At 39.8% G+C, this 24,315-nt stretch overlaps 1 protein-coding gene across 1 annotated transcript in view; it reads right to left on the reverse strand.

The window, feature by feature from the left end:
• Positions 1–24,315, reverse strand: part of LOC134208949 (uncharacterized) — a 540,525-nt gene that overhangs the window by 309,548 nt on the left and 206,662 nt on the right. The window contains exon 6 of the mRNA XM_062684917.1: positions 11,470–13,942. Coding sequence (XP_062540901.1) covers positions 11,470–13,942 — 2,473 coding nt within the window. The remainder of the gene's footprint in view (positions 1–11,469; positions 13,943–24,315) is intronic.

A 24,315-nucleotide genomic window follows, 5' to 3' on the forward strand; every position in this document is an offset into this window, starting at 1 on the left:
AAACGAAGCTCATCGGTTCGGGTAGTATAGTATATTAACAATATCAACGCATTTGCCCAAAAGTACACGCGGCGCCCCAAAGGAAACGACGCACCACGTTTTTTGCTGCCCGTATACTCGATTTTTATGGGGAGATAATTATTTGCGGCGTTTTCTAGGGTGCGGTTGTTCCTTTCGAATGTGGAACGCCGCGTGGAATCTTGTGCAAATGCACTTTTGGAAACATTACAATAGCCGCGCGGTGTATCGTATTGACAGCACCCTACAATATATTCCACCTCGTGAGTCTTCATATGTTGAATGTCTGTCCTATCCAGCCGCTGGAGGCACCCCATTCTTACACGGTTAGAAAAAAGTACCTAATATTAGGTACTTTTCATTCAAATCGGGGGTTCAGTGTGGGAACCCAAAATTAAGTAATTTCTTTTTGAAATTAAGTGAAATTCACCTAATTTTAAGTAAAATATACTTAATTTTAAATAGAAGCTAACCAAAAGTTAGGTAAATTTCACTCAACTTTAGTAAACATGAGATTACTCAACGTTGGGTTCCCACACTTTAATGCCCTTGTTGAGTGGTTTTGCTCTTCATTTTATGACAACAAAGGGAAGAGGGAGGGAGATGCAAGAGAAAAAAAGTACCTAAAATTAGGTACTTTTTTCTAACCGTGTACACTACATTTCACAGTTGAATAATAGATAATACCCTAAAAGTAGGCAATTATTCATGGTTGAAATGCGCTATGTAGGAACAGGAATGGTTATAATTTATTTGATGAGCTTGGAAAGTATTGGCCTTGACGGCAGCGCGAAAACAAAATGGGGTCTGGGTGGTGCTTTTTTATTTCACCCGGCAAGGCTTATAGGACGTCAATTCTGAAATGTTTATTAAAACGTTAAAATACGTTTTAGCCAAAAATAGTTGAATTTTTCGGTTTAGAAATTTGATTTTCTTTTAGATCGGCAACACGAAAGTTAAATTAATTCGATTAAAAAAACATGTGTAGATAAGTAGCCTAACATGTAGTTTTCAAAAATTCTAACCCTACGTATTCAAAAGTTTTCAGTATAACTCTGTTAAACACACTTTAAAAGCATTTACAAAAATAATTCCAAGGCGAATTGAAGTTGCAAAAGAAAAACGGTTCTGTCAGCCACATAAGGGTTAAAATACTACGGTGTTGCTATCACTTTTGATATAATTCATGGTCAGCGTAAAAGTCTGAACAGATTTGTATTTTAACCCTTGTTTTTTAAAATAAATGCCATCGCCGCATATTTTTTTCGTATTTTTGCTAAAATCAAATCACATAGAATTGTGCGTGGAATCTTTTTAGCGTGTGTTTGATATACTCACAAACACACTCTCGCTCTATTCCGAAGTGTGCTGCTGTCAAAGAAAACGAACAGTCCCGATTTTATTAAGTGAAATATAGAGCAAATATTGCATAAATTTGCCCTTTGTGGTGATAATCAAGTGGTGATAAAGTGTAAAAAATAGTTTACGTATTCAATTTGGTTTGTCATACGAAATAAAGAGGAGAAACAGGCGATCCAAAAAAGTAAGTAACAGTTTGATTTCCGTGCGCTGCTTTCTTTGGCAATGCAATAATGGCAAGGATTTCGTAGGTGCAGATTTGTTTCGGCGATAAACACATCAAATCTTGCTACTTTTACACAAACAACTTATTCAAATGAAAGCTTAGACTTGAAATTATGTGATTGAATTAAAATTATGTTCATAAATAGTGTATGTTCGCTGGAAAACGCAAATATTGTTGAGGGTGCCAACAACTGTCGCACCCTGCCAATGCCGTATTCTACCCTACATCCAAATTTGCTAACATTTTAGGAGGATTATCAAAATGGCAAATGCAATCGTTTAAGCATAGGGGAGCAAAAAAGTAAAAATTTGAATCACTCTAATGGTGCATTCTGGGGTATGGTTTTCGGGGGAATGGTTTTCTGGGATATGGTTTTCTGGGGAATGTTATAGAACCACCGTTGAGGCAAGCAGAGTGATACAATGAAAAATAACATTGTGGCAGCCATCATCACCAATGATGATGATGTTGCCACACTGTGATTTTCGGAAGCTTTAAAATGTCGTTCCTTGGTTGCATTTCATGGAAATGTAACTCGAATTGTGCATAAATGCCGAAAGCAGAAAGACCGTATAAAATTTGGCAGAAAATCAGTTTTTTCTTCAGAGCAATTTTGGAGTACCTATTATATGTATTACTAAATTCAGGGAAAATATTCGATTCGGTGGGTTACATGCCCCAGCTTAGCTCCGCCTGTAGGGGAAGGTGGGGAGACATGATCTCCGGGGAGACTTAATCACCCCCTGTTTTATCAAGAAATAAAGTAGTTTTGTTCTAGCGTATTTTTTAGTATAGATCCTCTAGACAAATGACGTTTATGTGGTGAGTTATTTTTCGGATAGACAACCTTATCTATTCTGCAGGGCGGTTTGTATGGTTTGACCTTCCTAACATTTTTTTTATTGGCCACGCAAAATTTGAACAACTTTTTAAAACAATGACCAAATGCTTTCTTTTTTTCACAGTACAAAGCCATAAATATGCTTAATGGTCTGTACTGATAAAAATGTCCATTTCATCAAAGTTTTAGGATATTTGGATTTGAAGTTATTGTCTCAATATGGGGCCATTAGTCACCCATACAAAAATCTGGCGAAAAAATTCAAAAAAATATAAATCTGTTCTATCTGGCTTCTATTTTTTGTAGATTTGACTAATTTGATGAAGGGTTGGCAGGAAAAAATATTAATTGTGTAGATATCATAGAAAGGGGATCAAGTATCCCCAAATTTTAAAATTGCATGTACTGTCGAATTCAATATCAAAAATCGTTCATGTATACGCCCAGCAAATTAAAAAATTCCGCGTGTTTTGAAGGAAAAATATTTTAAAAATCTGAGGGCACCTTTCTAATTTTATCAAAGCAAGTTCTTGGAGAGGGATCAAATTCCCCCGAATATTTTGGAAGTCGTCATACACCAGTAAAGTTAAATACTATATTTCTTACAAATTCTGTGTGGAAATCGCGTATGTTTATTTATTTTTGGCTGTGATACATCGGAAATCAGAAAAGGGAATTAAGTCTCCCCAGTCTCCCCTAAACACCGCGGAACAGGAGGTTTGACGATTGGAGATCATCATGAAACACTGTTGACCTTCGTGAGAACCATTAAGTTTTTTTCGTACGGTGCTGATGTCGAGAAGATAGTAGAAGGTAGGTCGTTGAACAGCAACCAGCAACTCAGTTATTCCCGGCTCTTGTTTTATGCTGATGAGCAGCTTCAGAATTAGGAATTCGGATTTGCCTCAGAACCAACAACACCTCTTGATTAGGGATGAATCGATACTAGTAAAAACGAGTAAATACTCGATACTTTTGATTCGATACCAAGTACTTTTGGAATCGATACTTCGATATCCGATACCAAGTAAGTATCGAATTGAAGTACTTGAATCAATCGAGTACCCGATTTAAAGTCTATTAAATTCAATAAACCCTAATAAAAACATCGATGTTTTCTTCTAAATAATCTTCTTTGTTTTAGTATTTAATTCGAATAAAAAATACCAAGTATTCATTTTTTTCTGTTCAACAGTTTTTTGTGTGCTAATTGCGGTGTATTATTAGTGAAATTCATAACAAGCTTTATTTTATAGATTTCCAATCATTCACCTAAAATTGAAAATTGTGAATGTGGCTTATGCTCAATCCTAGAGTGACCATACGTCCCGTGTTATGCGGGGAAGTCCCCGACAGTGAATTGGAGAGACTATGGAGTCTCTAGAAAATTCCTAGCAATAGCATTTGAATAACCTTCAGGGTCTAGATAATGTGGTAATATTGAAAGTTAGTTGATGTACGGAATTAAAAAGAAGTCAAAATATTCTGAAAAGTTTAGGTCATGACTATGATCTGAGTCGGAAAGCTCTGAGTGACTTCCAGGATCTGAAAATCGGGATATCAGAAAATGTGTAAAATCTGAAGCATCCATAGATCTGTAAAGAATCAGGAAAACGCCTGAAGCACTTGATACATACACATACTATACCATACGCTCAGACCACCGGCGCCGCAAATCGCACTGCGACGAGATCAGTATTTTAAAACATTTCTTTCAAAAACATTAAGAAAATTCAAAGTAATCGTTTCAAAGAAATGGAGTTATTGGCGTCATACTGGGTGTTGAAGGTTGATTTTGAATAAATTATTATTATAATTAATTATAAAATAATTACTCATAACAATATTGCTCAATAAATACAGCTTTCAAAATAAATAATGCATAAAGTGTCTCGGATTGATCCAAGAAATAACTGGTCCCTTTACTCAATCCTATATCGGTTTTAAAATTTCCTCAAACTCGATAGCAAATGACTCTCGGCTTCGAACTAATATTTGCAGCTGTGTTACATAAGTCCCATCCAATGGAAGAAACATCAAAGACATTCGCATCTTTAGGAACATGTGTTAAAAATACAGAAAAATGCATTTAATGGTCAAAAGATGCAATTCATTTACATATTGAATGTTTCACGTGAAATAAAGTTTAACAGCTTTTCAGTCTTCCCAAACGAACATCAAACACGCTGAGTACAGCTGTCCGTATACTCCATCTGTACCCTTGCTTCGTGTTTATATGTATACGCACGAAATGTATACTTGTACCCGAACGCAAGGTTCGAGTTTCATTTTGTACCGATGTACTGTACATCTGTACAGTACACATGTACACTCTGGCTGTAAAATTTGCTGTTGAATAGCGTTCCAGAAGCTTCTCAAACAAAGCAAATGTAGACAGTGAACAAATTCATAGATGTGCGGATATAAGCAAATTTATTATATATCAATATTTTCATGAGGTTTTGTACCTTAGAAGGCTCAGTAAAATGGCCACCAAAAATGTTCACGCAAAAATTAAGTTTATATCTTTCAAGTGTTATGCCCCTATTTTGTTGCAAAGTCAAAGTCAATCGCTTGTTGCGTGTTTAGTTATTTCTGAGGATAATTCTGAGAGGACAATGTTGTTGTCATTCGGAATGGTTCAGTTCTACATTCCTAGGTTATAGTCTGTAAAGATCTGTACAGATAGTCATTTGATATCATTTTAAAATAAAATGAGGTGTGTGATCTTTGATATCATTAAGTCAAAGAGCTGGTAGTCTGTGGAGGCTATTGCGTAATATGTTATGTATGGTATTTTCCAACACGAAACCGGATTTTGACAAAAAAAAATCCCGATGGAGCATTTCTAAAAGCGTGACAATACATAATTTAGTTTTATTAGGAATACATTAACAGAGAGTCGAGAAATTGTTCCACTGATCTATGAGTATACATAGTATTTATAATTATGCGCTTTCTATTCCTTCCCTGTTGAATGTACACGCTCAACAAAAGTTATATAGCGGTATGTGAATCGAAGTCAAATTTATCAACATCTTCTGCAAACTTAAATACGTTTACGTTATGTTGGAAGCCCATGTCAGTTGGTTACCAACGTCGTGAAAAAGTTTTGCAACATTAGAAAATCATTCGAAAAAAAAAGTCTTCCAGATCCACCCACCACTGCGCATCTTCATTTCAGCGTGCACATTTTTCGAATTCCATTTTGTTCATTCTCTTTGTCTCTTGCCGGTCGACTCTCGGACCTGAAAGCAAATTTGTACATGTGTTTTGTACTTAAGTACAAGTTCGTTTAGGTAGGTACTGGGTATCCCTTTGTACTCGAGTACGTCAATAATCCATGTTCAGTGTTCAACACGAGTTGATGAAAATGTACTTGTGTTGAACATCACACATGTTCGTGGGAAGACTGTTTTAATACACTCTCGAGAAAAGTGAAATAAAGTTTCGAAGAACAAATAGTAATAAAATGTGCTTAATACTTTAGTGTTCCGATCAATATAAATAACTACTTGACAGTGACAAAATTCATTTCATTTTCGAATTTTATTTATTTGATACGGGTAGGTATCGATACTTTTAATTCGATATTTAGTGGTATCGATACTTTTATACGATACTACTTCAAAGTAAAAGTGTCGATACCTCAGTGGTATCGTTCCATCCCTACTCTTGATATTGCCAGAGGATTGGATTTTCTAATGGGTGGCTTACAAGCAGTGATGGGAAATGTCAAAAAAATTTCATGGGATCGCTACTACTAATTTGCTAATATCGTTTTTCTAAAGTTATTTACTATTCGGATTTTTTATTAACATGTAATGCTTAAAGGATTCTAGAAAGGATTCAAAGAGATTATTGTTCTAAATACAAAGTGCAAGGCGTGATAACGAAATTAATAAAATGTCACGGAATGTCATGACATTAATGTCATTTGATACTATGTAATATTTTGGCTCTCACGCCGACAATTTCAGATTTAGAGAAATAACCTGTTGGAAAAAAGTGTTAGGATCCTTTAAAGGCTACCTGTTTATATAGAACACACAGTAGTAAATGACTTGTAAAAAAGTTATTAACAAATTAGTCTCATGACATCGAAATGACATTTCCTGTCACTGCTTACAGGTTTGCACGTTACGGCGTCTCACCTAAATAGCGACAGGAGGACAGGAGAAGATTATGTCGGACCGATATTACTAAAACAGGGACGAATAAAGGCATTATTTTTTCATGCATTGCGTTCAATGCCATGCATTTTGAGCTAATGTCGTCGTTGTCCATAAAAACGTTTCCGGGTGCATTTTATCAGTTTCTTTAAAGGCCTGGAAACGTAACAGAAATGTATACTGAATATGAATCAACAACTTTTGCCAGACAATAGGACTATCATGGAGCTTGGAAACTTCCAAGGCCTCACATCAAGGCTTGTGGAAAGCAGGCGTGAAAAGCGCTAAGTTACACCTGATTTGCATTCTGAAGCAAGCTTATTTGCCGTACTAAACCAACGGTTCTCAATCTAGAGTACATGTACCCCGGGGGGTACCTTCACTGGCCCCAGGGCATACCTCGGACAAAACTGCGTAATGGCGGATGAATTGCAATTCCAATAAAAACCCATTGATAAAGTATCGATTTTTTGACGTAAACTACGTCTAAGGGGAAGACTCGGATACAGGGTGACAAATGAAAATTTCCAAATTCGAGACCGTCACGAAATCATGTAAGATTTTGAACTCTAATAGCGCCTTTATCTTCCGATGGATTTTGAGATTTATATATCAATCGATTCGGAAATTCTCTACCAATTTGTCAATTATATTGAAACTTTGGGTTATGAATGTTAAAATAGGGTATCGGAGCATTTTGGCAGCACTTTTTTTCTTGTCCGCAAGAGTCTCGTTTCGGCCGTCGCCGTTCAGTGCAGTTGGCTTTGGACTCTCCTTTTTGTGCGGTGTTTCGCACAATAAGTAGAACAATGGCGCCGGACCAGTGACCGCGGTCGAAACAAATGTAACAAAAATGCGTACTGTAGTGCATGGTGTATAAAAAGTGATCAAGATAGGGGCATGTTTGTGCAGGCATGAGACAATCAATTGTTATCAATGCCAATGCCCTTGCTAGTAATGCAATCAATTTATATTAAAAAACGACTTTGGAAAATGCATTTTTTTGCAAACTGAAAACTAATAAGGCCGTTACACATATTTATTAAAAATTATGGTCTCCGCAAAGTCAAGGGGGAGGAGGTAATCTTCTTCTTCTACTGAATCGAGCGGCATGAAAATTTGAATGCAGAGGTTTTTGGGGCCGGTGAAGGTTCTTAAGATGGTTAGAGACCCCTCTCCTCTTTGAAACCTGGCTCCTATACAAATGAAACACCAATTTCATCATAACTCGAGATCAAGCAAATGGAAACAAATCTGGCGTGTGGAGGTTTTGGAAGAGAAGATATGTTTCTGTGGTGGTTTGCAACGCCTCCCCCTTCTGGAAAGGTGGGCTCCCATACAAATGAACCAAAAATTTCTGCATAACTCGAGAATTAATCAGAGAATAAATCAATTTTAGGCGAAGCAAAGTTCGACGGGTCTGCTAGTAAAAAATAAATATTAAAATGGAAAAAAAAGCTCCTCGGATTTGTTAAAGAATGTTGAAAGTTCTCAAAATTGACCGGAATTTTTTTTCGTTGTTAATTTTGAGCAAAACAATTCGAAGGGGGAGACATATTAAAAAAAAAATATTTTTATCGGCCTAATAATATTTTGTTTTGGATTTAACTTTGATTCAGGAAGTGTGAATGCACTTAAGATATTTTTATAATACGTGGGTGCAATCATGCGGTACTTATTGTACACGACAAAAGCTTCGGAACGCATACGTTCTTGCAACGGGCTATATGAGATACAATAGAGCTATCACCTTCTTGCAATGATATTAATAAAATGTTTGCATGAATATTTTATCCATAATGACACTCAATGTTGGTAGAATCATACCCAAATCTGAATCATCGAGGTTTCATGCACGAGCTAACTCGCCTGCGATTCTGTAGGAGAAGCATCGCACTTGAGTTTCTCGGCCAGAATCGCATCGCTTCGCTCACTCACCGAAAAAATGATTTCGTTCTAAACAGCGTCAAAACGCAATCGAGACGTATGTTTTGTTTATATATAATTATTAGCCATTGTTTTAGACGAAAAATAGATAATTCAATGCATTCAATTCATTCAATAAATAACACGTAAATATCATGCAATGGTGCAAATTGCGATTCAAATCATGAGCAAATCTCTCGGCCATAATTCTGATGGGATTTGACTCACGCATGGTTTGAATCGCCGATGAGATTTGAGATTTTGAGATTTTACCAACACTGGTGACACTGCCAGACAGTGGGAGTTAGATTCTAATAACACACACACCTCTTTTCCTGTCCGCAACGTTTACTACTCGCGCGCATCACAAACCAAATTAATTGGGTTTTGGTACATGGTTGACATTTTATGATTTCTAGTGATGCACGAAAAACAAGATATGCCTATGATTGGAATGTTTCTGAATAATAAATGTTGCAAACGGAAAAGAGAATGCTTCGCTAGGGCTTCTTCTATTGAATTATTTCATCAAATGCTTCAAAACCCAAATGTAGGCAATTCGGATCCAAGAAAGGCATCATTACCACTGAGGACTAAATTTGGGTTTTCTTAGTAAATTTTTTAAACAATTGTCGTATCCAACAATTTTCATATCTTAAGATACGCTAGTTTTGTTCGAAACCAGTGACATAAGTAATCAAATGAATTTTCTAAAAATATTCATGCATGATGGCACTACAATCCTCAATGAACAAAACTGTCTTACGTAGTTTACGTTGGGCGGTTGTGTCTTGTACATAACCCTTCTGATTTTTATTCTAAAACTTTGTAACTTTAGAACCCTGTCCATCACAACCGGCATAGTGTATGAAGGGCTGTGGGACAAAAGAACAAAAGAACAAAACGTGGAATGAAGAAATTTAAAAAAAAAAACCCTACCTGATTAAGACAAAATGTTTAATAATATGATAAAAATATGCTTCTGAACTGAATAGGATTTAAAGGTTTGGAAGCCTCTATTTGAGAGACATGAAGGACTTTACCGAACAGTTTTGTAGCTGCGTTGCAAGCAGCCTTCGAGGTGTCTCAGAAGCCTCCTTTCAAGTGGCTCAGAGGCCTTTTTTCAAGAGGCTCGGAAAGCTTCTTTCAAGAGACTCGAAAGCTTCTTTCAATAGGCACGTATGCCTCCTTTCAAGAGGCTCGGAAGCCTTATTTAAAGAGGCTCGGAAGCCTCTTTTCAAGAGGATGGGAAGCCTCCTTTCAAGAGGATTGGAAGCCTCCTTTCAAGAGGCTCGGAAGTCTCCTTTCAAGAGGCTCGGAAACCTCCTTTCAAGAGGCTCGGAAACCTCCTTTCAAGAGGCTCGGAAGCCTCCTTTCCAGAGGCTCGGAAGCCTCCTTTCAAGAGGCTCGGAAGCCTCCAAAACTCCTTAAAGTCTTGTAAGAAGTTTGATGAATACGTGTTCACGGAGCAACGAAAATTTCAGACATCCTTTTGGTGAGTCATATTAACATCATTAACGTGCCAATTCTCCGGTCCAATTTTCATATATTTTATGAATTACGCTTATTTTCATTTACAGCGAAAAATAGGGGCACCTCAATATACGCAACAGTTCGAAGGGTACCTCTCATGAAAAAGGTTAAGAACGGCTGTACTAAACGAATAGATTAGTTCTTGTAGGAACAATTTTTAATTCGCACTCTTTTTGTCAACAGTATGAAGACGCATAGAACTATAAAGTGCTATGAATGGTTGACACATGTAAACTTGTCGTAGTTGCTGAACCTTTGTACGACCATCCGAAACCAAACATCCTGACCCGATACCAGTTCGTACATGGCAGCAAGCAATCCTTCTTCCGCCGCTGTTTAAATAAATATGTCAGGGAATTTCAGCGCCAAGGAAAATGGTTCAAGACCCCGGATTTGATTCGAAATGGACAACATGTGATATTGAAAGAGGATAATATACCATCACATATCAAAGCCGTACAAATCTAACACAATCCGATAGAATTTGTACAGAACAGTCTAAGGCTTAGAGATAAGATCTAATTGGGCATCACCCGTAATTTCTCCCCAACACTTATTATTCAGACATTACTTTTAATGATTCTAGAACCATATTGCAGTTAATAAAAGTGAAAATGTTGCATTATGCTAAAAGAACTCTCAGTCTGCTTTGAAGTTCAATTTACTATTTATTTACAATTTTTGTACCAAATTTAGTTCTCAAACAATAATATGATAATAATAATATAACATGGAAACTATTTCAGGCGGATAGCTACTTTTCAATCTTTAAAACTTTACAATCCACAAACCCAAGAGATGATTAGAAATATTATTACCATTATTTTGTCAAACTTAAATATAATGTTCCAACTTGATTTTTAGACATTTCACTTTACAGCTTCAATCAACAATTTTTCGTAGCGTGTTTAGAATTCCTTGTTCATCAACGAATAAACAAAAATTAAATAATGTGTTGCTGCCAAACTTTCCTCTGAAAAGTAACCCCCACACGTTCAACGTCTATTTTGTCGGAAAATTGTGAAAATGTAAACGACCGCAACTGGAAGTAACAATAATTAACACCCACTCGTACACAACCCAGAACACGACGAAAAACAGAAAACCTTGAAATGATCAAACCGGAAAACACACTTTGCACCGACTGAAATCAACTCCGGAGGGCACGATCCAAGGCCACCAGCTGCATTTGGTATTACACAGAGCACGCAATAACATCTGTATGTAGGGTTGTTGGCATGTGAATTGCACTCCGCCAGAATTTAGCGCGCACTCGGAAAAATGATTGTTTGTACAAGAAAACTTGTTTAGAATGAATGGCAAACCGTGGATGAGACTCTCAAGTTAGATAAAAAAATATTTGTAAGAAAAAAACATCTCTAATTTTTACTCACCCGCTAATTTCACTGGACGTAACCGGTTGCGTTTTGAATCGGAACGTCTCCCGTCTCGAGTTGGCACAACCAACGGTTCGCTTCGGCACGGCACCGGAGCCGGCAACCGTATTGTTGCATCCACTGGTACCAGCATTCCCGCTCTTTGTTGGCGCTGACAGAAATTTTTCCATGTGTTTAATGCGCTCTGCCACCGAGATAATCGGTTTTTCGATGTTCTGCACCTGAGGAACAACTGGCGCCAACGGAACCGGTTCCGAATGCTCCAATGAGCGGCTTCGGATCATTGCACCATTTGGATCCGAATCGCGGTCACCGAACGAGCGTCGTTTGGCAGGGGAGTCCGTTTTCAGAATGGATCGTTTCAGTTCCTCCGAATCGGAGTTCTCCTCGCGGCTGCTCTTGCGGGAAGATTTCAGAATGGGGCGTATTTCCTCCGATTCCGATGAGTATTTTTTCTTGAGGATGGGTTTCGGTGTGGACTGCGGCTGACTCAAGTCTGATTTGAGGATAGGACGGATCTCGTGGTCGTACTCGTGATCGAGGAGCATATCTTGACAAATTTCAGCTGCAGCGAGGATCACCGCTTGGGAGATCGACACATGTTTTTGCTGTTCGTTGGGTGTAGAGGTAGAGGAGCTGTCAGTTTTCTTCTTGAGGATTCCATGGGAGACGACGCTGTTGACGGCGGTAGAGCTACCGCTGCCGCCACCGCCGGAGGCAGAAACGTCGTCCTTGGATTCGTATGATTTCTGCTTGAGGATGCCGTGCTGACTGCCATCCTCGAAGCTGTTTCGGCGGGTGTGTTTGACCAGGATGCTTCGGTCATCGGGAGAGTGACTTCGACTGTATCTGCTTTCGTCCAGCGAGCAGCGTTTCTTGAGGATTCCTTGTCGGCGATTTGATCGGATTGGTGTGTCAACGACACTTGGAGAGAATGTTACTGGCGATGCGTTGCTCGAAGCCGAACTGTTGGATTCGACGGTTTTTCGCTTTAGAATTGATACGATATGGTTGGAAGCAGGGGAAATGGATGACGACAGATGACTTTCCTCCATGCTCTTTGCGCGGATGATGGGCGATAGGCTCTTCTTGCGCTGCGGAGAGCAACTCTTGCGTTGGTGCAGATGCTCAAAATGTTCCACGGAGCTCATCTTGACTAGCTTCTTCTCGTAGGATGAACCGGCGCCAGCGCTGTTGCTGCTGGCAGGTCTCGGTGGGTAGTCTTCGTCATTATCCCCAATCACAATAATGTCAGTCTCATCGAGCGATTGTATGAAGTGACTCTTGGGACTATTTTCGATTACAACAAACTCGTCGTTAAACTTATCGTCGAATAGAATACGATTTGCCGGCCTGGGAGAGGAAGAGCGACTTCTTCTTACATCTCGCATCAACAGCAATCGGTTAGTGACCAGTTCTTCTTCCTCATCTTCGATTTCAACTCTGTCGTTGACGTGCGCAATTGGACACAGTCCGGAAGGTCCTGCCTCCATGAAATCAACATCACTTTGCTCTACATGAGCTCGCATCTCATCTTCCAATTCCAAATCTAAAGGCACCATCAATTCCTGACTCTGGTCCAACATCTGCTGTTCCTTATCCTGTGTGTTCATCTGTTTTTGCTGCGAAATTATCAATGGCACTTCTTCCAGGACATCTCCCGGTAAATCTTGTTCCGATTCTTCTGCTTCTTCTACTTCCCGCTGCGCCATCTCCATTGCAAGCGGCGAAGGAACTATTGCCGGCACTCTGACCTCGTGTTTCTCCAAAGTAGGTGATTTCAACATTTGACTAAATTTAGAATATTGTGATACCACTGGCAGTGGCGAATCCGGTGGCACATCCTCCTGCTGTTCGGCACCGGCAATTTTGCTATCTACACTAACATCTACCAAGCTACTGCTATCACGGTGTAGCTCTTCTGTGGCCGCCAAGGTGCCACTCGAACTTGACGATTCTTCCACCAAGGCTGTCCGCGAAGACGACGGAACCGGTGAAGGTGAGATTCTCGACAGCGACGATTCAAACGACAGCACTGGGGATGGTGGGGATATCGACATAGAATGGACTGGGCTTGATACCGTTGGGGTGGCCCCCGTTGGTTCAACGGACGTTACTGGTGACTGTGGCGATGGGTTCGAGATCAACTCTTTCGTTGCCGTCGTTGGGGAGGACGACGACGAGGACAGTGGTCCCGGTGAGGTTGCGGGTGAGGTTGATTTATCCGGCGGGGAATGCGACGGTTTGCGGATGAATTTACTTGGAGTACGGCTCGTCGTAGCCGCGGCTTGAGCTGGAGGTGGGGTCTGAAGCGTACGGGTGGTATTGACGTTGCTGTTGCTGACGATGGTTGTCGGCGAAGAAAGGTTGACATTTCGATTGGAAGTCGAAGGAATTTCCGGACTGGCGATCGGGATATGTGTGCTTCCAGATTTGCTACGGACGCGATGCCGTTCGGTTGATGAGTGGCCTAAAATGTAAGAAAAAAGTCAATTGATGATGGACCTGGTTCATATAGAAAGGAATGGTGATTGCTGACGAAATTTTTACAAATGGTAGCAACAAATAATGGGAACATGCAAGGCATGAAACTATTTTCAATGGTGAGACTAATGTGTTGCGCTAATCGATAATTGATGGGATGCTAAGGTTGGAATAATGTTTAGCTTGCAGATGATAATATTCACACATCAACAAAAATTAAACAGAATATAATAGGGGGAAAGACGGCTTTGGCAGGTTTTGTTCTATTATTGGCAGGGGGGTTTTTGTCGACCAAATTTTATGAAATTTGGTCACAATATTCTTTGATATGCAAAGAATGTTTAGGCCAAATTTGAGCCTAGTCAGTCATGAAAAAAACCCCTGCCAATAACAGAATAAAACCTGCCAAAGCCGTCATTCCCCCTATCTAATTCAAGTGACATTAATGCTTTCAATGCGCGATGAGAGTGTTTCAATGTCGAGTCCCATAACTTACTTCTTGACGGTTTACATAGGTACAAAGTATTAATTTCAAATATCTTTTTAGATACAAAGTTATCCTGCAACGGAAAGTTGTTCAAGTGATAATACAACAAAATACGTATATACGAAAGATACATATCACGAATTCAAGTTAAATAAGATAAGGAGTTGTTCTATCAACAATCTAACAATTACTAATCAACTTTATTTAGGCTTAGCGCATTATCATACCTGCTTTAAATAAATGACCTGCTTTAAATAAACATTTGATCAGCTATGGCAGATGCATAATAGCTGAGACATTTACCACGACTCAATTTGATATAAAAGTAAAGCAATTGAGTAGAATGCCAATTAGTTCGTACCAAACAGGATCACAATGAACATCAACAAAATGTATATCGTCCTGATTGGGCTGACTGTGATCTGCAGTGGATTTGCCGCGCCATCGGATGTCGGAGTGCCCGCAGCTGCTGGTGACGCCGTTGTACCACCACAAGTTGAACTGGATAATCCATCATCGGATCCACCGTATTGATATTCACGTGAACTTTCACTAACAGAAGTAAAATGGTTTTAAGCGATACAATATACCAACTGTTTCTTTTCTCGTGTTGATCATTCAAATTCTCAATATAGTTCCCCAGCGCCGAACGCCTTTCAATATCTGGCATTCCGAAAAACAGCTTTAAAACTTTCAATTACAAACTTCCATAAAGTTGTATAGAAAAAAAAGCCTCTTGATAGTTTTTTATCAGAAAAAAAAGTCTTATGGTGAAATAATAAGCTCCATTTAAAATCTAATATTGAAAGAAAAAAATGATCAGATTTTCAAGGAGCTCGGTGGTCTAGTGACTACCGCTTCTGCCTTATAAGCAGGAGGTCGTGAGTTCAATCACAAGCAAACCGATTCCTACTGTTATATCTTTCATACTAACAATTTCAAAACCTCTCGTAGCACATATGAAAGGTCGTAGAGTTCTCTGCATCTAATCATCCTTTCCCTTCCTCAGCATTCGAACAGCATTTGTAAGCGCGTGGTCAGGATAGATCACGACTGTTAGAAAGTACCTCGCTTCCATCTAAGAGATAGTGATTAATGCCAAATCAATATCAGTAATAACGGATAAAAGTGATGCTACTCTCATACAATAGTCCAGGCTCGTTACTTAAAGAACACAAATAAATCATTTGTTTGAGAAACTGCATATATCCATTTCACTCAATTTAGAGAAAACAACAACTGGCACCTCATTTTTCGATTTCTTCGATACAGATCAATAGTTTTTGGCAAAACTCAACATCCTCAACATCCTCCATAATTGCTCTTCAAAGTGCGTGCACATATGTAGTTTCTTAAACGAAAAAAAAAAACATACACTCCTGATAAAAAAAAATCCGTCAAAAAAGCTATCATTTAGAGGGGCTGCAAAAGATAATAAAGAGCGTCCAATATAATAGCTCCTTATTTATAGGTCCTTACACCAACCTTTCGCTTTTTCAGGAGAAGAAAAATGTCTGGAAGAAGCGGAGTGCGAGAAGATGGAACGGCGGTGCCGTTGACAAGAAACACGCAAGTTCTATCAGAAGCTTAACGCGTCCCGCAAAGGCTTCTTGCTGTGAGCCGAGATGTGCAGGGATAAGATTGGGAGCATTTGGACAGACGAACGTGTGGTCATCGAAAGGTGGAAGCAGCACTACGAGGAACACTTCAATGGTGCTGAGAATACAGGCAGTAACAGTCAAGGCAGCGGAGGAGATGACTACGTCAGTTAAGCGGACGATGAAAGCCAACAAGCCCGCACCTTGAGGGAAAAGTTAAGGATGCTATCCAACAGGTAAAGACCAATAAATCAGCTGGTAAAGATGGTATCGGAGTTGAGCTCATCAAGAACAGCTACCGGAGGAGTGGAAGGAAGGGGTTATATGACCCATCTACAAGAAAGGAAACAAGCAGAAGCGTGGGAACTTTCGAGCGATCACCATCCTTAATGCCGCCTACAAAGTGATGTCCCAGATCATCTTCCGTCGTCTGTCACCAATAGTGAATGAGTACGTGGGAAGTTATCAAGCCGTCTTTGTTGATGGCCGCTCGACAACGACAGATCCTCCAAAAATGCCGTGAATACCAGATACCAACGCGCCATCTGTTTATCGTCTTCAAGGCGACATACGATAGTATAGACCGCGTAGGACTATAGAAAATTATTGACGAGAACAGCCTCACTGAGGAGCTTATCAGACTGATCAAAGCAACGGTGGATGGTGTGCAAAACTGTGTGAAGATTTCGGGTGAACATTCCAGTTCCTTCAAATCGCGCCGGGGACTAAGACAAGGTGATGGACTTTCGTGCCTGTTGTTCAACATTGCGCTAGAAGGTGTCATGGGGAGAGCCGAGTGTAACAGCCTGTGTAGCTTCTAAAAAACAATACTCATTTCCATCCTATTTTTGGCTAAATATTCCCCTCCCGGAGTCCGACGCTCCATCGCCCATGACCGGATCATCAATTGGCAGCACAGCCAATGTCGTCGTCGCTCGTATCTAGATTCCGGAACTAGTTCACACGGTTACCACGGGAACGATGCCTTCTCTGCCCGAATGTATTTCAACAATTCGCCCAATTTTTCACGTTAACGGAGGCAAGTCCAGTAGTCCAGTCCAGGTTGGATGTAGTCGTAGTCCAGTAGTCCTTAACGTAGCGAGGATGTTTTGTACCACTTGGGGAACGTCCACAGCTCCGTAACGTATTCAGCTGATCAAACGCTTGCTTTATTCGCCAAAACGCTTGCTTTCTTCGTTGGATCACTTGGTACCGAGACAACGTCGACTCCTTCACGATGTCATGGAAATGCTCAACAATAGCTGTCAATTTAGTGTTTGATAGTCCATAGGGTCGTCACCATTGTTGGTAAAATCTCAAATTTTCAAATCTCATCGGCAATTCAAATCATGCATGAGTCAAATCCTGTGCAAAATTATCCTAGCCCGGATTCAGGAGAAGATTGATGCGACTCTCCGGCGGCAGCAAGCCGGATTCCGTGCTGGAAGATCCTGTGTGGACCATATTGTCACGCTCCGCATCATTCTGGAGCAGGTCAACGAATTCCAAGAATGCCCCTACTTGGCATTCATTGACTACGAAATAGTTTTCAACCGTATCGATCACGAGAATATGTTGGCCACCTGAAACGCATGGAGGTTCCTGATAAAATCATCGGCCTCATCGAAGCACAGTACGAGGCCTTTTCGTGTAGAGTGCTGCAGAATGGGGTCCTGTCCGACCCTATCCAAGTCGTAGCTGGTGTGAGGCAAGGACGTATTCTATCACCGTTACTATTCCTCATCGTAATCAATGAGATTCTGGTAGATGCGATTGACCGTGAACCAAACCGCGGGCTGTTATGGCAGCCTATAACCATGGAGCACCTAAACGACTTCGAATTGGCTGATGACGTTACACTTCTCGCTCAACGGCGCTCTGATACGCAGAGCAAACTCAACGACCTTGCTCGACAGGTTTAGTCATCAACGTTAACAAAACCAAATCGTTGGATGTAAACACGGTGACTCCTTCCAGTTTCACAGTAGCCGGGCAACCACTGGAGAATGTTGAAAGCTTCCAATATCTTGGTAACCAAATGGCGTCAGACGGCAGTACCAAGATCGACATAGGCGCACGGATCAAGAAAGTAAGGGCCTTTGCGAGTTTAAAAAATATCTGGAAAACCACCAAAATACGAATTTTCAACTCTAACGTGAAATCTGTGATGTTATACGCTAGCGAAACATGGTGTGTATCAGTGGAGAACACTCAACGGCTGCAGGTGTTCATTAACAGATGCCTGCGGTATATAATTTGGGCCTGGTGGCCTCACAACTGGATCATTTGAGATCGAGCTCCATCGTTGTTGTCACCAAAGGCCGATAGCAACATAAATTCGGGACCGGAAGTGGAGCTGGGTCGGCCACACTCTACGTAGGGGCGGAAACGAAACCTGTAAACAAGCACTGGAACTCAGCAGGACATCGCAGCAGAGGCAGACCCAGAGGCTCATGACCGCAAAGCCACAAGAAAGAAATAAAAGAAGTTGACCGAAATCTAACCTGGCAACAGGTTAAAGCGATAACCGGGCAACGCTCAGGATGGAGATCTTTCAAGTCGGCCCTTTGCACCACCGGAGGTGTACAGGATCCATAAGTGTAAGTAAATAGGCTCTTTTAGATGCATACGCGTCGTGTTATGTTCAAATTGTTTATTTCACATAAATAGTTCCGTTTTCAATTTTTGCCAGATGTCCAGTTACTCGCTAGTGATTGCTTCACCCCAATCGAGCTTCTTCCTCCACAGTTGCTGCATCACTAACTTTGCTAACACCACAATAGGACTCAAAATGCTGAGGGGTTCGAACAATTTCGCGATTTCGCTCAAAATCTGACGTTTTGCTGCTACCCCGAAAATCATCGGCACCTTCGGGACACAAAAAAGAAAGTCATTGCTTTGCGGATCTCACTCAATGATGTCAATGACATCCGTAAAACTAAGGAGCATGTAAGACTTGTTGATGAAGTTTCTTTACACACCAGATCTTCGAATTGCCTTCTAGGGCTATGTTGAATAGGAGATTAGAGAGCGCATCGCCCTGCTTCAATCAATCCAGCGTCGGACGAATCAGCGCAGCCTTGAAATCTACAAACAGATGATAAGTCCGCAAGTTGTATTCCCGAAATTTATCAAGGATTTGTCGCAGAGTAAACATCTGGTACGTTGTTTGTCGTCCTTCTCGAAAACTGCTTTGATATTTGCCGACAAATCTCGCTTAACTTTTCAAAAGAACCCAAGTAACATTTTTTTCATGAATTAATTTTAATACTGCAATCAATAGCTTTCATGCTGTTCTGTTGATTGCAGTACTCAAATTAATTCATGAAAAAAATGTTACTTAGGTCCTTTTGAAAAGTTATGCGAGAAATGTCTCCGCAAACGGACGCAGCACAGTGGTGCGTTTGGCTAAAATCGTGAACTTTTTATTTTGCCACTTTAGGGTGTTATTTTTTGACATCGGTGTCTTCGGGAATAAATTTTAGAAAAATATGGCGCATCGAATGACGAAAAGATGTAGTACCAATTTTCGCCACAGGTGGCGCTGCAAAATATAACTTCTTTAATAAACGATTTTTAAATATGGTGTCTTTGGCAAAGTTGTAGTGTAATTTATTATGAATTTTATTGCTGAAGACACCGAGTGTCCATCTATCATCGTGTTTGAAATACGGGCGTTTTTTATGGACAGACCCTAAAAAAACAGTATTTGAAGATATTTTCGAAACTAACAGTTTCAGGTCAATACAATGTTCTACAAAAATGTATATATATAATCAAAATAGACCACTTTCTGGAAGATACCAGGGATGTTTTTTGCAAACATGACTTGTTATCGGCGATTTAAGGTCGAAAATAGTGATATTTGAAGACTTCATATGCAACAGAGGGGCAAATTGGGGCAAGGAAATCCCCACAGGATTTAAAATATCTAGTCTATAGTTTCATATGCATAAAGTTATGTCTGTCTCCACGTGTATCCAAACAAGTATTTCTAAATTTCATAAATCGACATTTTCAACTGATATTTATATAATAATTGAGATTTCACCACACTGCATACCACGCTGTTGAATGTTAATGTCAAAAGAAGTGCAGCGTGAAGCTTTTTTTTGTTCTCTTCATCCAATCATTTCACACAATGCAAATCTGACGTCATACGCTCCTAGAGATGTCGTAAAATCCCGAAAAATCGATTAGTAACTAATCGATTACTCTTTATTCTTGTCGATTATTGAATCGATCCATCGTTGGGTAGTAATCGATTTAAAATTAATCGATTATCACAACGATAAATCGATTAATTTGCGACTTAATAGAGATGTCGTTAAATCCCGATTAATCGATTAGTAACTTATCAATTATTCTCGATTCTTGTCGATTATTGAATCGATTGACAGTTGGTAAGCAATCGATTCAAAATTATTCGATTATCTCAACGATTAATCGATGAATCGAAGAATATATCACAGAGAAACAGACGTCTCACTAAGAACAAAATGCAACCAAAATCATCGTCACGAAAACATTATCGCCAAATGCTAAATGCACTGTAGGTGGACAAGCGGCAATCAGGTGGCGGTAGTGAGCAAACGTCAAACTCAAGCAAAACCGATAGAAGCGCCATCAGTGGCCGATCGACCACCTACAAAAATTGAATCCACCGTTAAAAGATGAACGATGGAACATGTGTAGAGTGAGACGTCTGTTTCTCTGTGTATATATGGTCGGGGTTCAGCCAAATCACACCAAGCGCCAACAAAAATTACCCATTTTTCTGCCCGAACTTTCATTTAGCAAATTAAATTGATCGCAAATCGTGTCGCATATCACTCAACGCCATTACTGAGGATATCATACTGCAAATGCATGTTTGAATTTTTATGAAACAATTTCCGTTGTCCTTGTACGAACAAAATAACACAAGTCAGTCAAAAGCCGCTTGGCTGAACCCCGACCATATGATAGCGCCTGAATGCTGACAGTGGTGGGTAGAAAACCAGCTACTGCTTGGGATTCATTTTAAAACTATCATTCATTTGGAAGGCTCATTTGCCGTGAAGCGTTACGGAGCCGGAATACAGTTTTCATGATTATTATACACAAATGTTAGTTTTGGGGAACCGAAAAGACTCGCGGTTTGGTCGAGGTTATGGAATACAATTATACAATAGGAAAGGAAGGACATTTATGTGCCTAATTAATTACAATGCTGATGTTCACACAGTTGAAATACTTGGCGATGTTTCACTTCTGTAACGAGACAAATGTTTTTGGGAGACAGCAACGAGAGGAAGGCATACGAATGAGATTTACCGGTACACAACAAGAGGAAGACATTCTTAAGGGATTATGACAGCTAAAGGGATGGATGGACGACGATTACAGTCAAACATCAGCAACTTCAAAAATTGGTGGACAAAGGACATGTATTCGAGATCAAGACCCGCCAACACTTCCCTAATCGGCTTTGGCTGCCTTCCTCGGACCCGAAGTCTTGGGATTCATAGGTAAGTGTATAATGTTAAGGTGTCAACTCATTCATTCTCTCGCTTAGCGTTATAGTGATGTCGCAAATTAATCGATTCATCGTTGTGATAATCGATTAATTTTAAATCGATTATTACTCAGCGATGAATCGATTTAATAAGAATAAATAGTAATCGATTAGTTACTAATCGATTTTCGAGATTTTACGACATTCCTAGTAGCGTATTACGTCAGATTCGCATTGTGTGAAATGATTGGATGAAGAGAACAGAAATATAGCTTCACGCTACACTTCTTTTGACATTAACATTAACAGCGTAATATGCAGTTTGGTGAAATCTCAATTATTATATAAATATAAGGTTGAAAATGTCGATTTATGAAATTTAGAAATACTTGTTTGGATACACGTGGAGACAGACATAATTATACGCATAAGAAACTACAGACCAGATATTATAAATCCTATGATGATTTCCTTGCCCCAATTTGCTGCTCTGTTGCATATGAAGTCTTCAGATATCACTATTTTCGACCTTAAATCGCCGATAACAAATCATGTTTACAAAAACATCCCTGGTATCTTTCAGAAAGTGGTCTATTTTGAATATATATACATTTTGTAGAACATTGTATTGATCTGAAACTGTTAGTTTCGAAAACATCTTTAAATATTATTTTTTTATAGGGTCTGCCCATAAAAAACGCCCGTATTTCAAAAACGATGATAGATGGACACTCGGTGTCTTCAGCAATAAAATTCATAATAAATTACACTACAACTTTGCCAAAGACACCACATTTAAAAATCGTTTATTAAAGAAGTTACATCTTGCAGCGCCACCTGTGGCAAAAATTGGAACTACAACTTTTCGTCATTCGATGCGCCATATTTTTCAAAAATTTATTCCCGAAGACACCGATGCCAAAAAATAACAGCCTGAAGTAGTAAAACAAAAAGTTCACGATTTTAGCCAAACGCACCACTGTGCGCAGTCTGCAAAAAGAATTCGGAGTCGGTATTTAAGAGTGTTATACCACGATAATTAGCACAATCGACTTTGTACCCTCTGTTGTAGATAGGATATATGAGGTCATCAAGGCAGGTTGAAGGCATTTCTTCTCCCCTACAAATCATTTTAATCGGTTGGTGGATTTATCCGTTCAGCCGGTCACTCCCAACTTTTAGAAGCTTGGTCGGGATTGCGTATTTCTCAGCGGTTTTGCCGTTCTTCAGTTGTCGAACGACTTCTCTCACTTCGGCTTCACTGCTTGTCCATCATCTTCAATGCTTACTCTGTTTGTGCCCTCTGTGTCCGATCGTCCATCCAACAATAACTCAAAGTGCTCCTTCCACTAGTCGGTCGATCAACAGATTTCCGGAGCTGTCATTGATCATGGCTGGCGCCGGTGTGCTTTTCTTGCACATGTTGTTGATCGTTTTGTAGAACTTCCATGCGTCGTTTCTGGCAAGGCTTTTTCTTCGTACCCTCGTTTCTTACGCCGGTGAAGTTTTATCACTTTTTGCGTGTCGCCACCACTAGCGTGCGGCTTGGTTTTTTTTCTTCTGTCGCTCTTTGACACTCCATTGCAAACCAGCGTTTCCGTTAGTTTCTTTGAGCGGTACCAAGAGGTACCAAGTTCCTCTGTGGCTGTTGAATTTACCGCCACGTAGACTTGTGCCACAATGCTTTCATTTTTTTCCAGTTGGGTGTTCTTCGATTCTTATCGAGCTTATGAACGAATTGCTACGCAACGCCCTCGCTCGACAGTCGATGTACGATCCGCGGGTACAGCGCGATAATGCGAGAAAAGAAAAAATTCTAATTTTGCGGAGCAAAGAAGAAGAAGTAGACTGAGTGTCGGAAACTTCAAAATGTCATGCACTGTACGAAAAGTGTTGATATTTCTCAGGTACTTATTCAAAAGGACGTATGTGATTTTGTAAACAAAGATTCAAACGTCGATTAGTCCGATCTGATAGTCCTCCACGCAAACCATCACCATAGAAAGATAGGGGAGGCTTCGGCTACTTGTTGGTGGTGTTGGTTTCCGTGGGAGTGCCAACAGATCGGACTAATCGACGTTTGAAACTTTGTTTACAAAAAACACATACGTCACTTTTGAATAAGTACCAGATTTCTTGATATCAAGAAGATTCAGAAATCTAAAATGTTTCAAAATCACATAAATATATGACAAAATGCCTTGAAAGTACCACAAAAATTGTTTAACAAATATAGCAACATGAAACACTCGTTCAAAGTTACATATTCTCGTTGATTTTAATAATCAACATTCACACCGAAAAATAAACCAAAATTTTTTACGGTGCAACAAGTGATTTGACGTTTGCGGAACAGCTTTCCGACAGTCGACCGTCGGACCCCGGTTCGAATTTTCAACCTTCTCGCAATATTTCAGCTTTCGAAAATGGCCAATCATTCTTTTTCCACCTCACCACGAAATTCTTCTGGCTCTTCTTCGAAAAACTCAGAAAAATTGCTTAGGTAATAAGTGTACGACCCCTTAGATTCATTCATTTTCATTTATTTAGTTAACATCTAAACAGATAACACTGAATCAACAATTTGACGCCACAATGCACGGTTCGAGGCCGCATCTCTCCATCCTCGGATACGACCCTTAGATGTTAACTAAATAAATAAAATTAGCTCAGTTGACCAGAGGGGAATATGCGCGCATCACGTCTACTCAGCATGTTCAATGAAGCAAATGTAATTCAACAATCCCACATTTGTTTCGTTAGTCGGTAGTAGTGTT

This window comes from Armigeres subalbatus, chromosome 2 (genome assembly GCF_024139115.2).
Source record: "Armigeres subalbatus isolate Guangzhou_Male chromosome 2, GZ_Asu_2, whole genome shotgun sequence".
NCBI classification, from domain to species: domain Eukaryota; kingdom Metazoa; phylum Arthropoda; class Insecta; order Diptera; family Culicidae; genus Armigeres; species Armigeres subalbatus.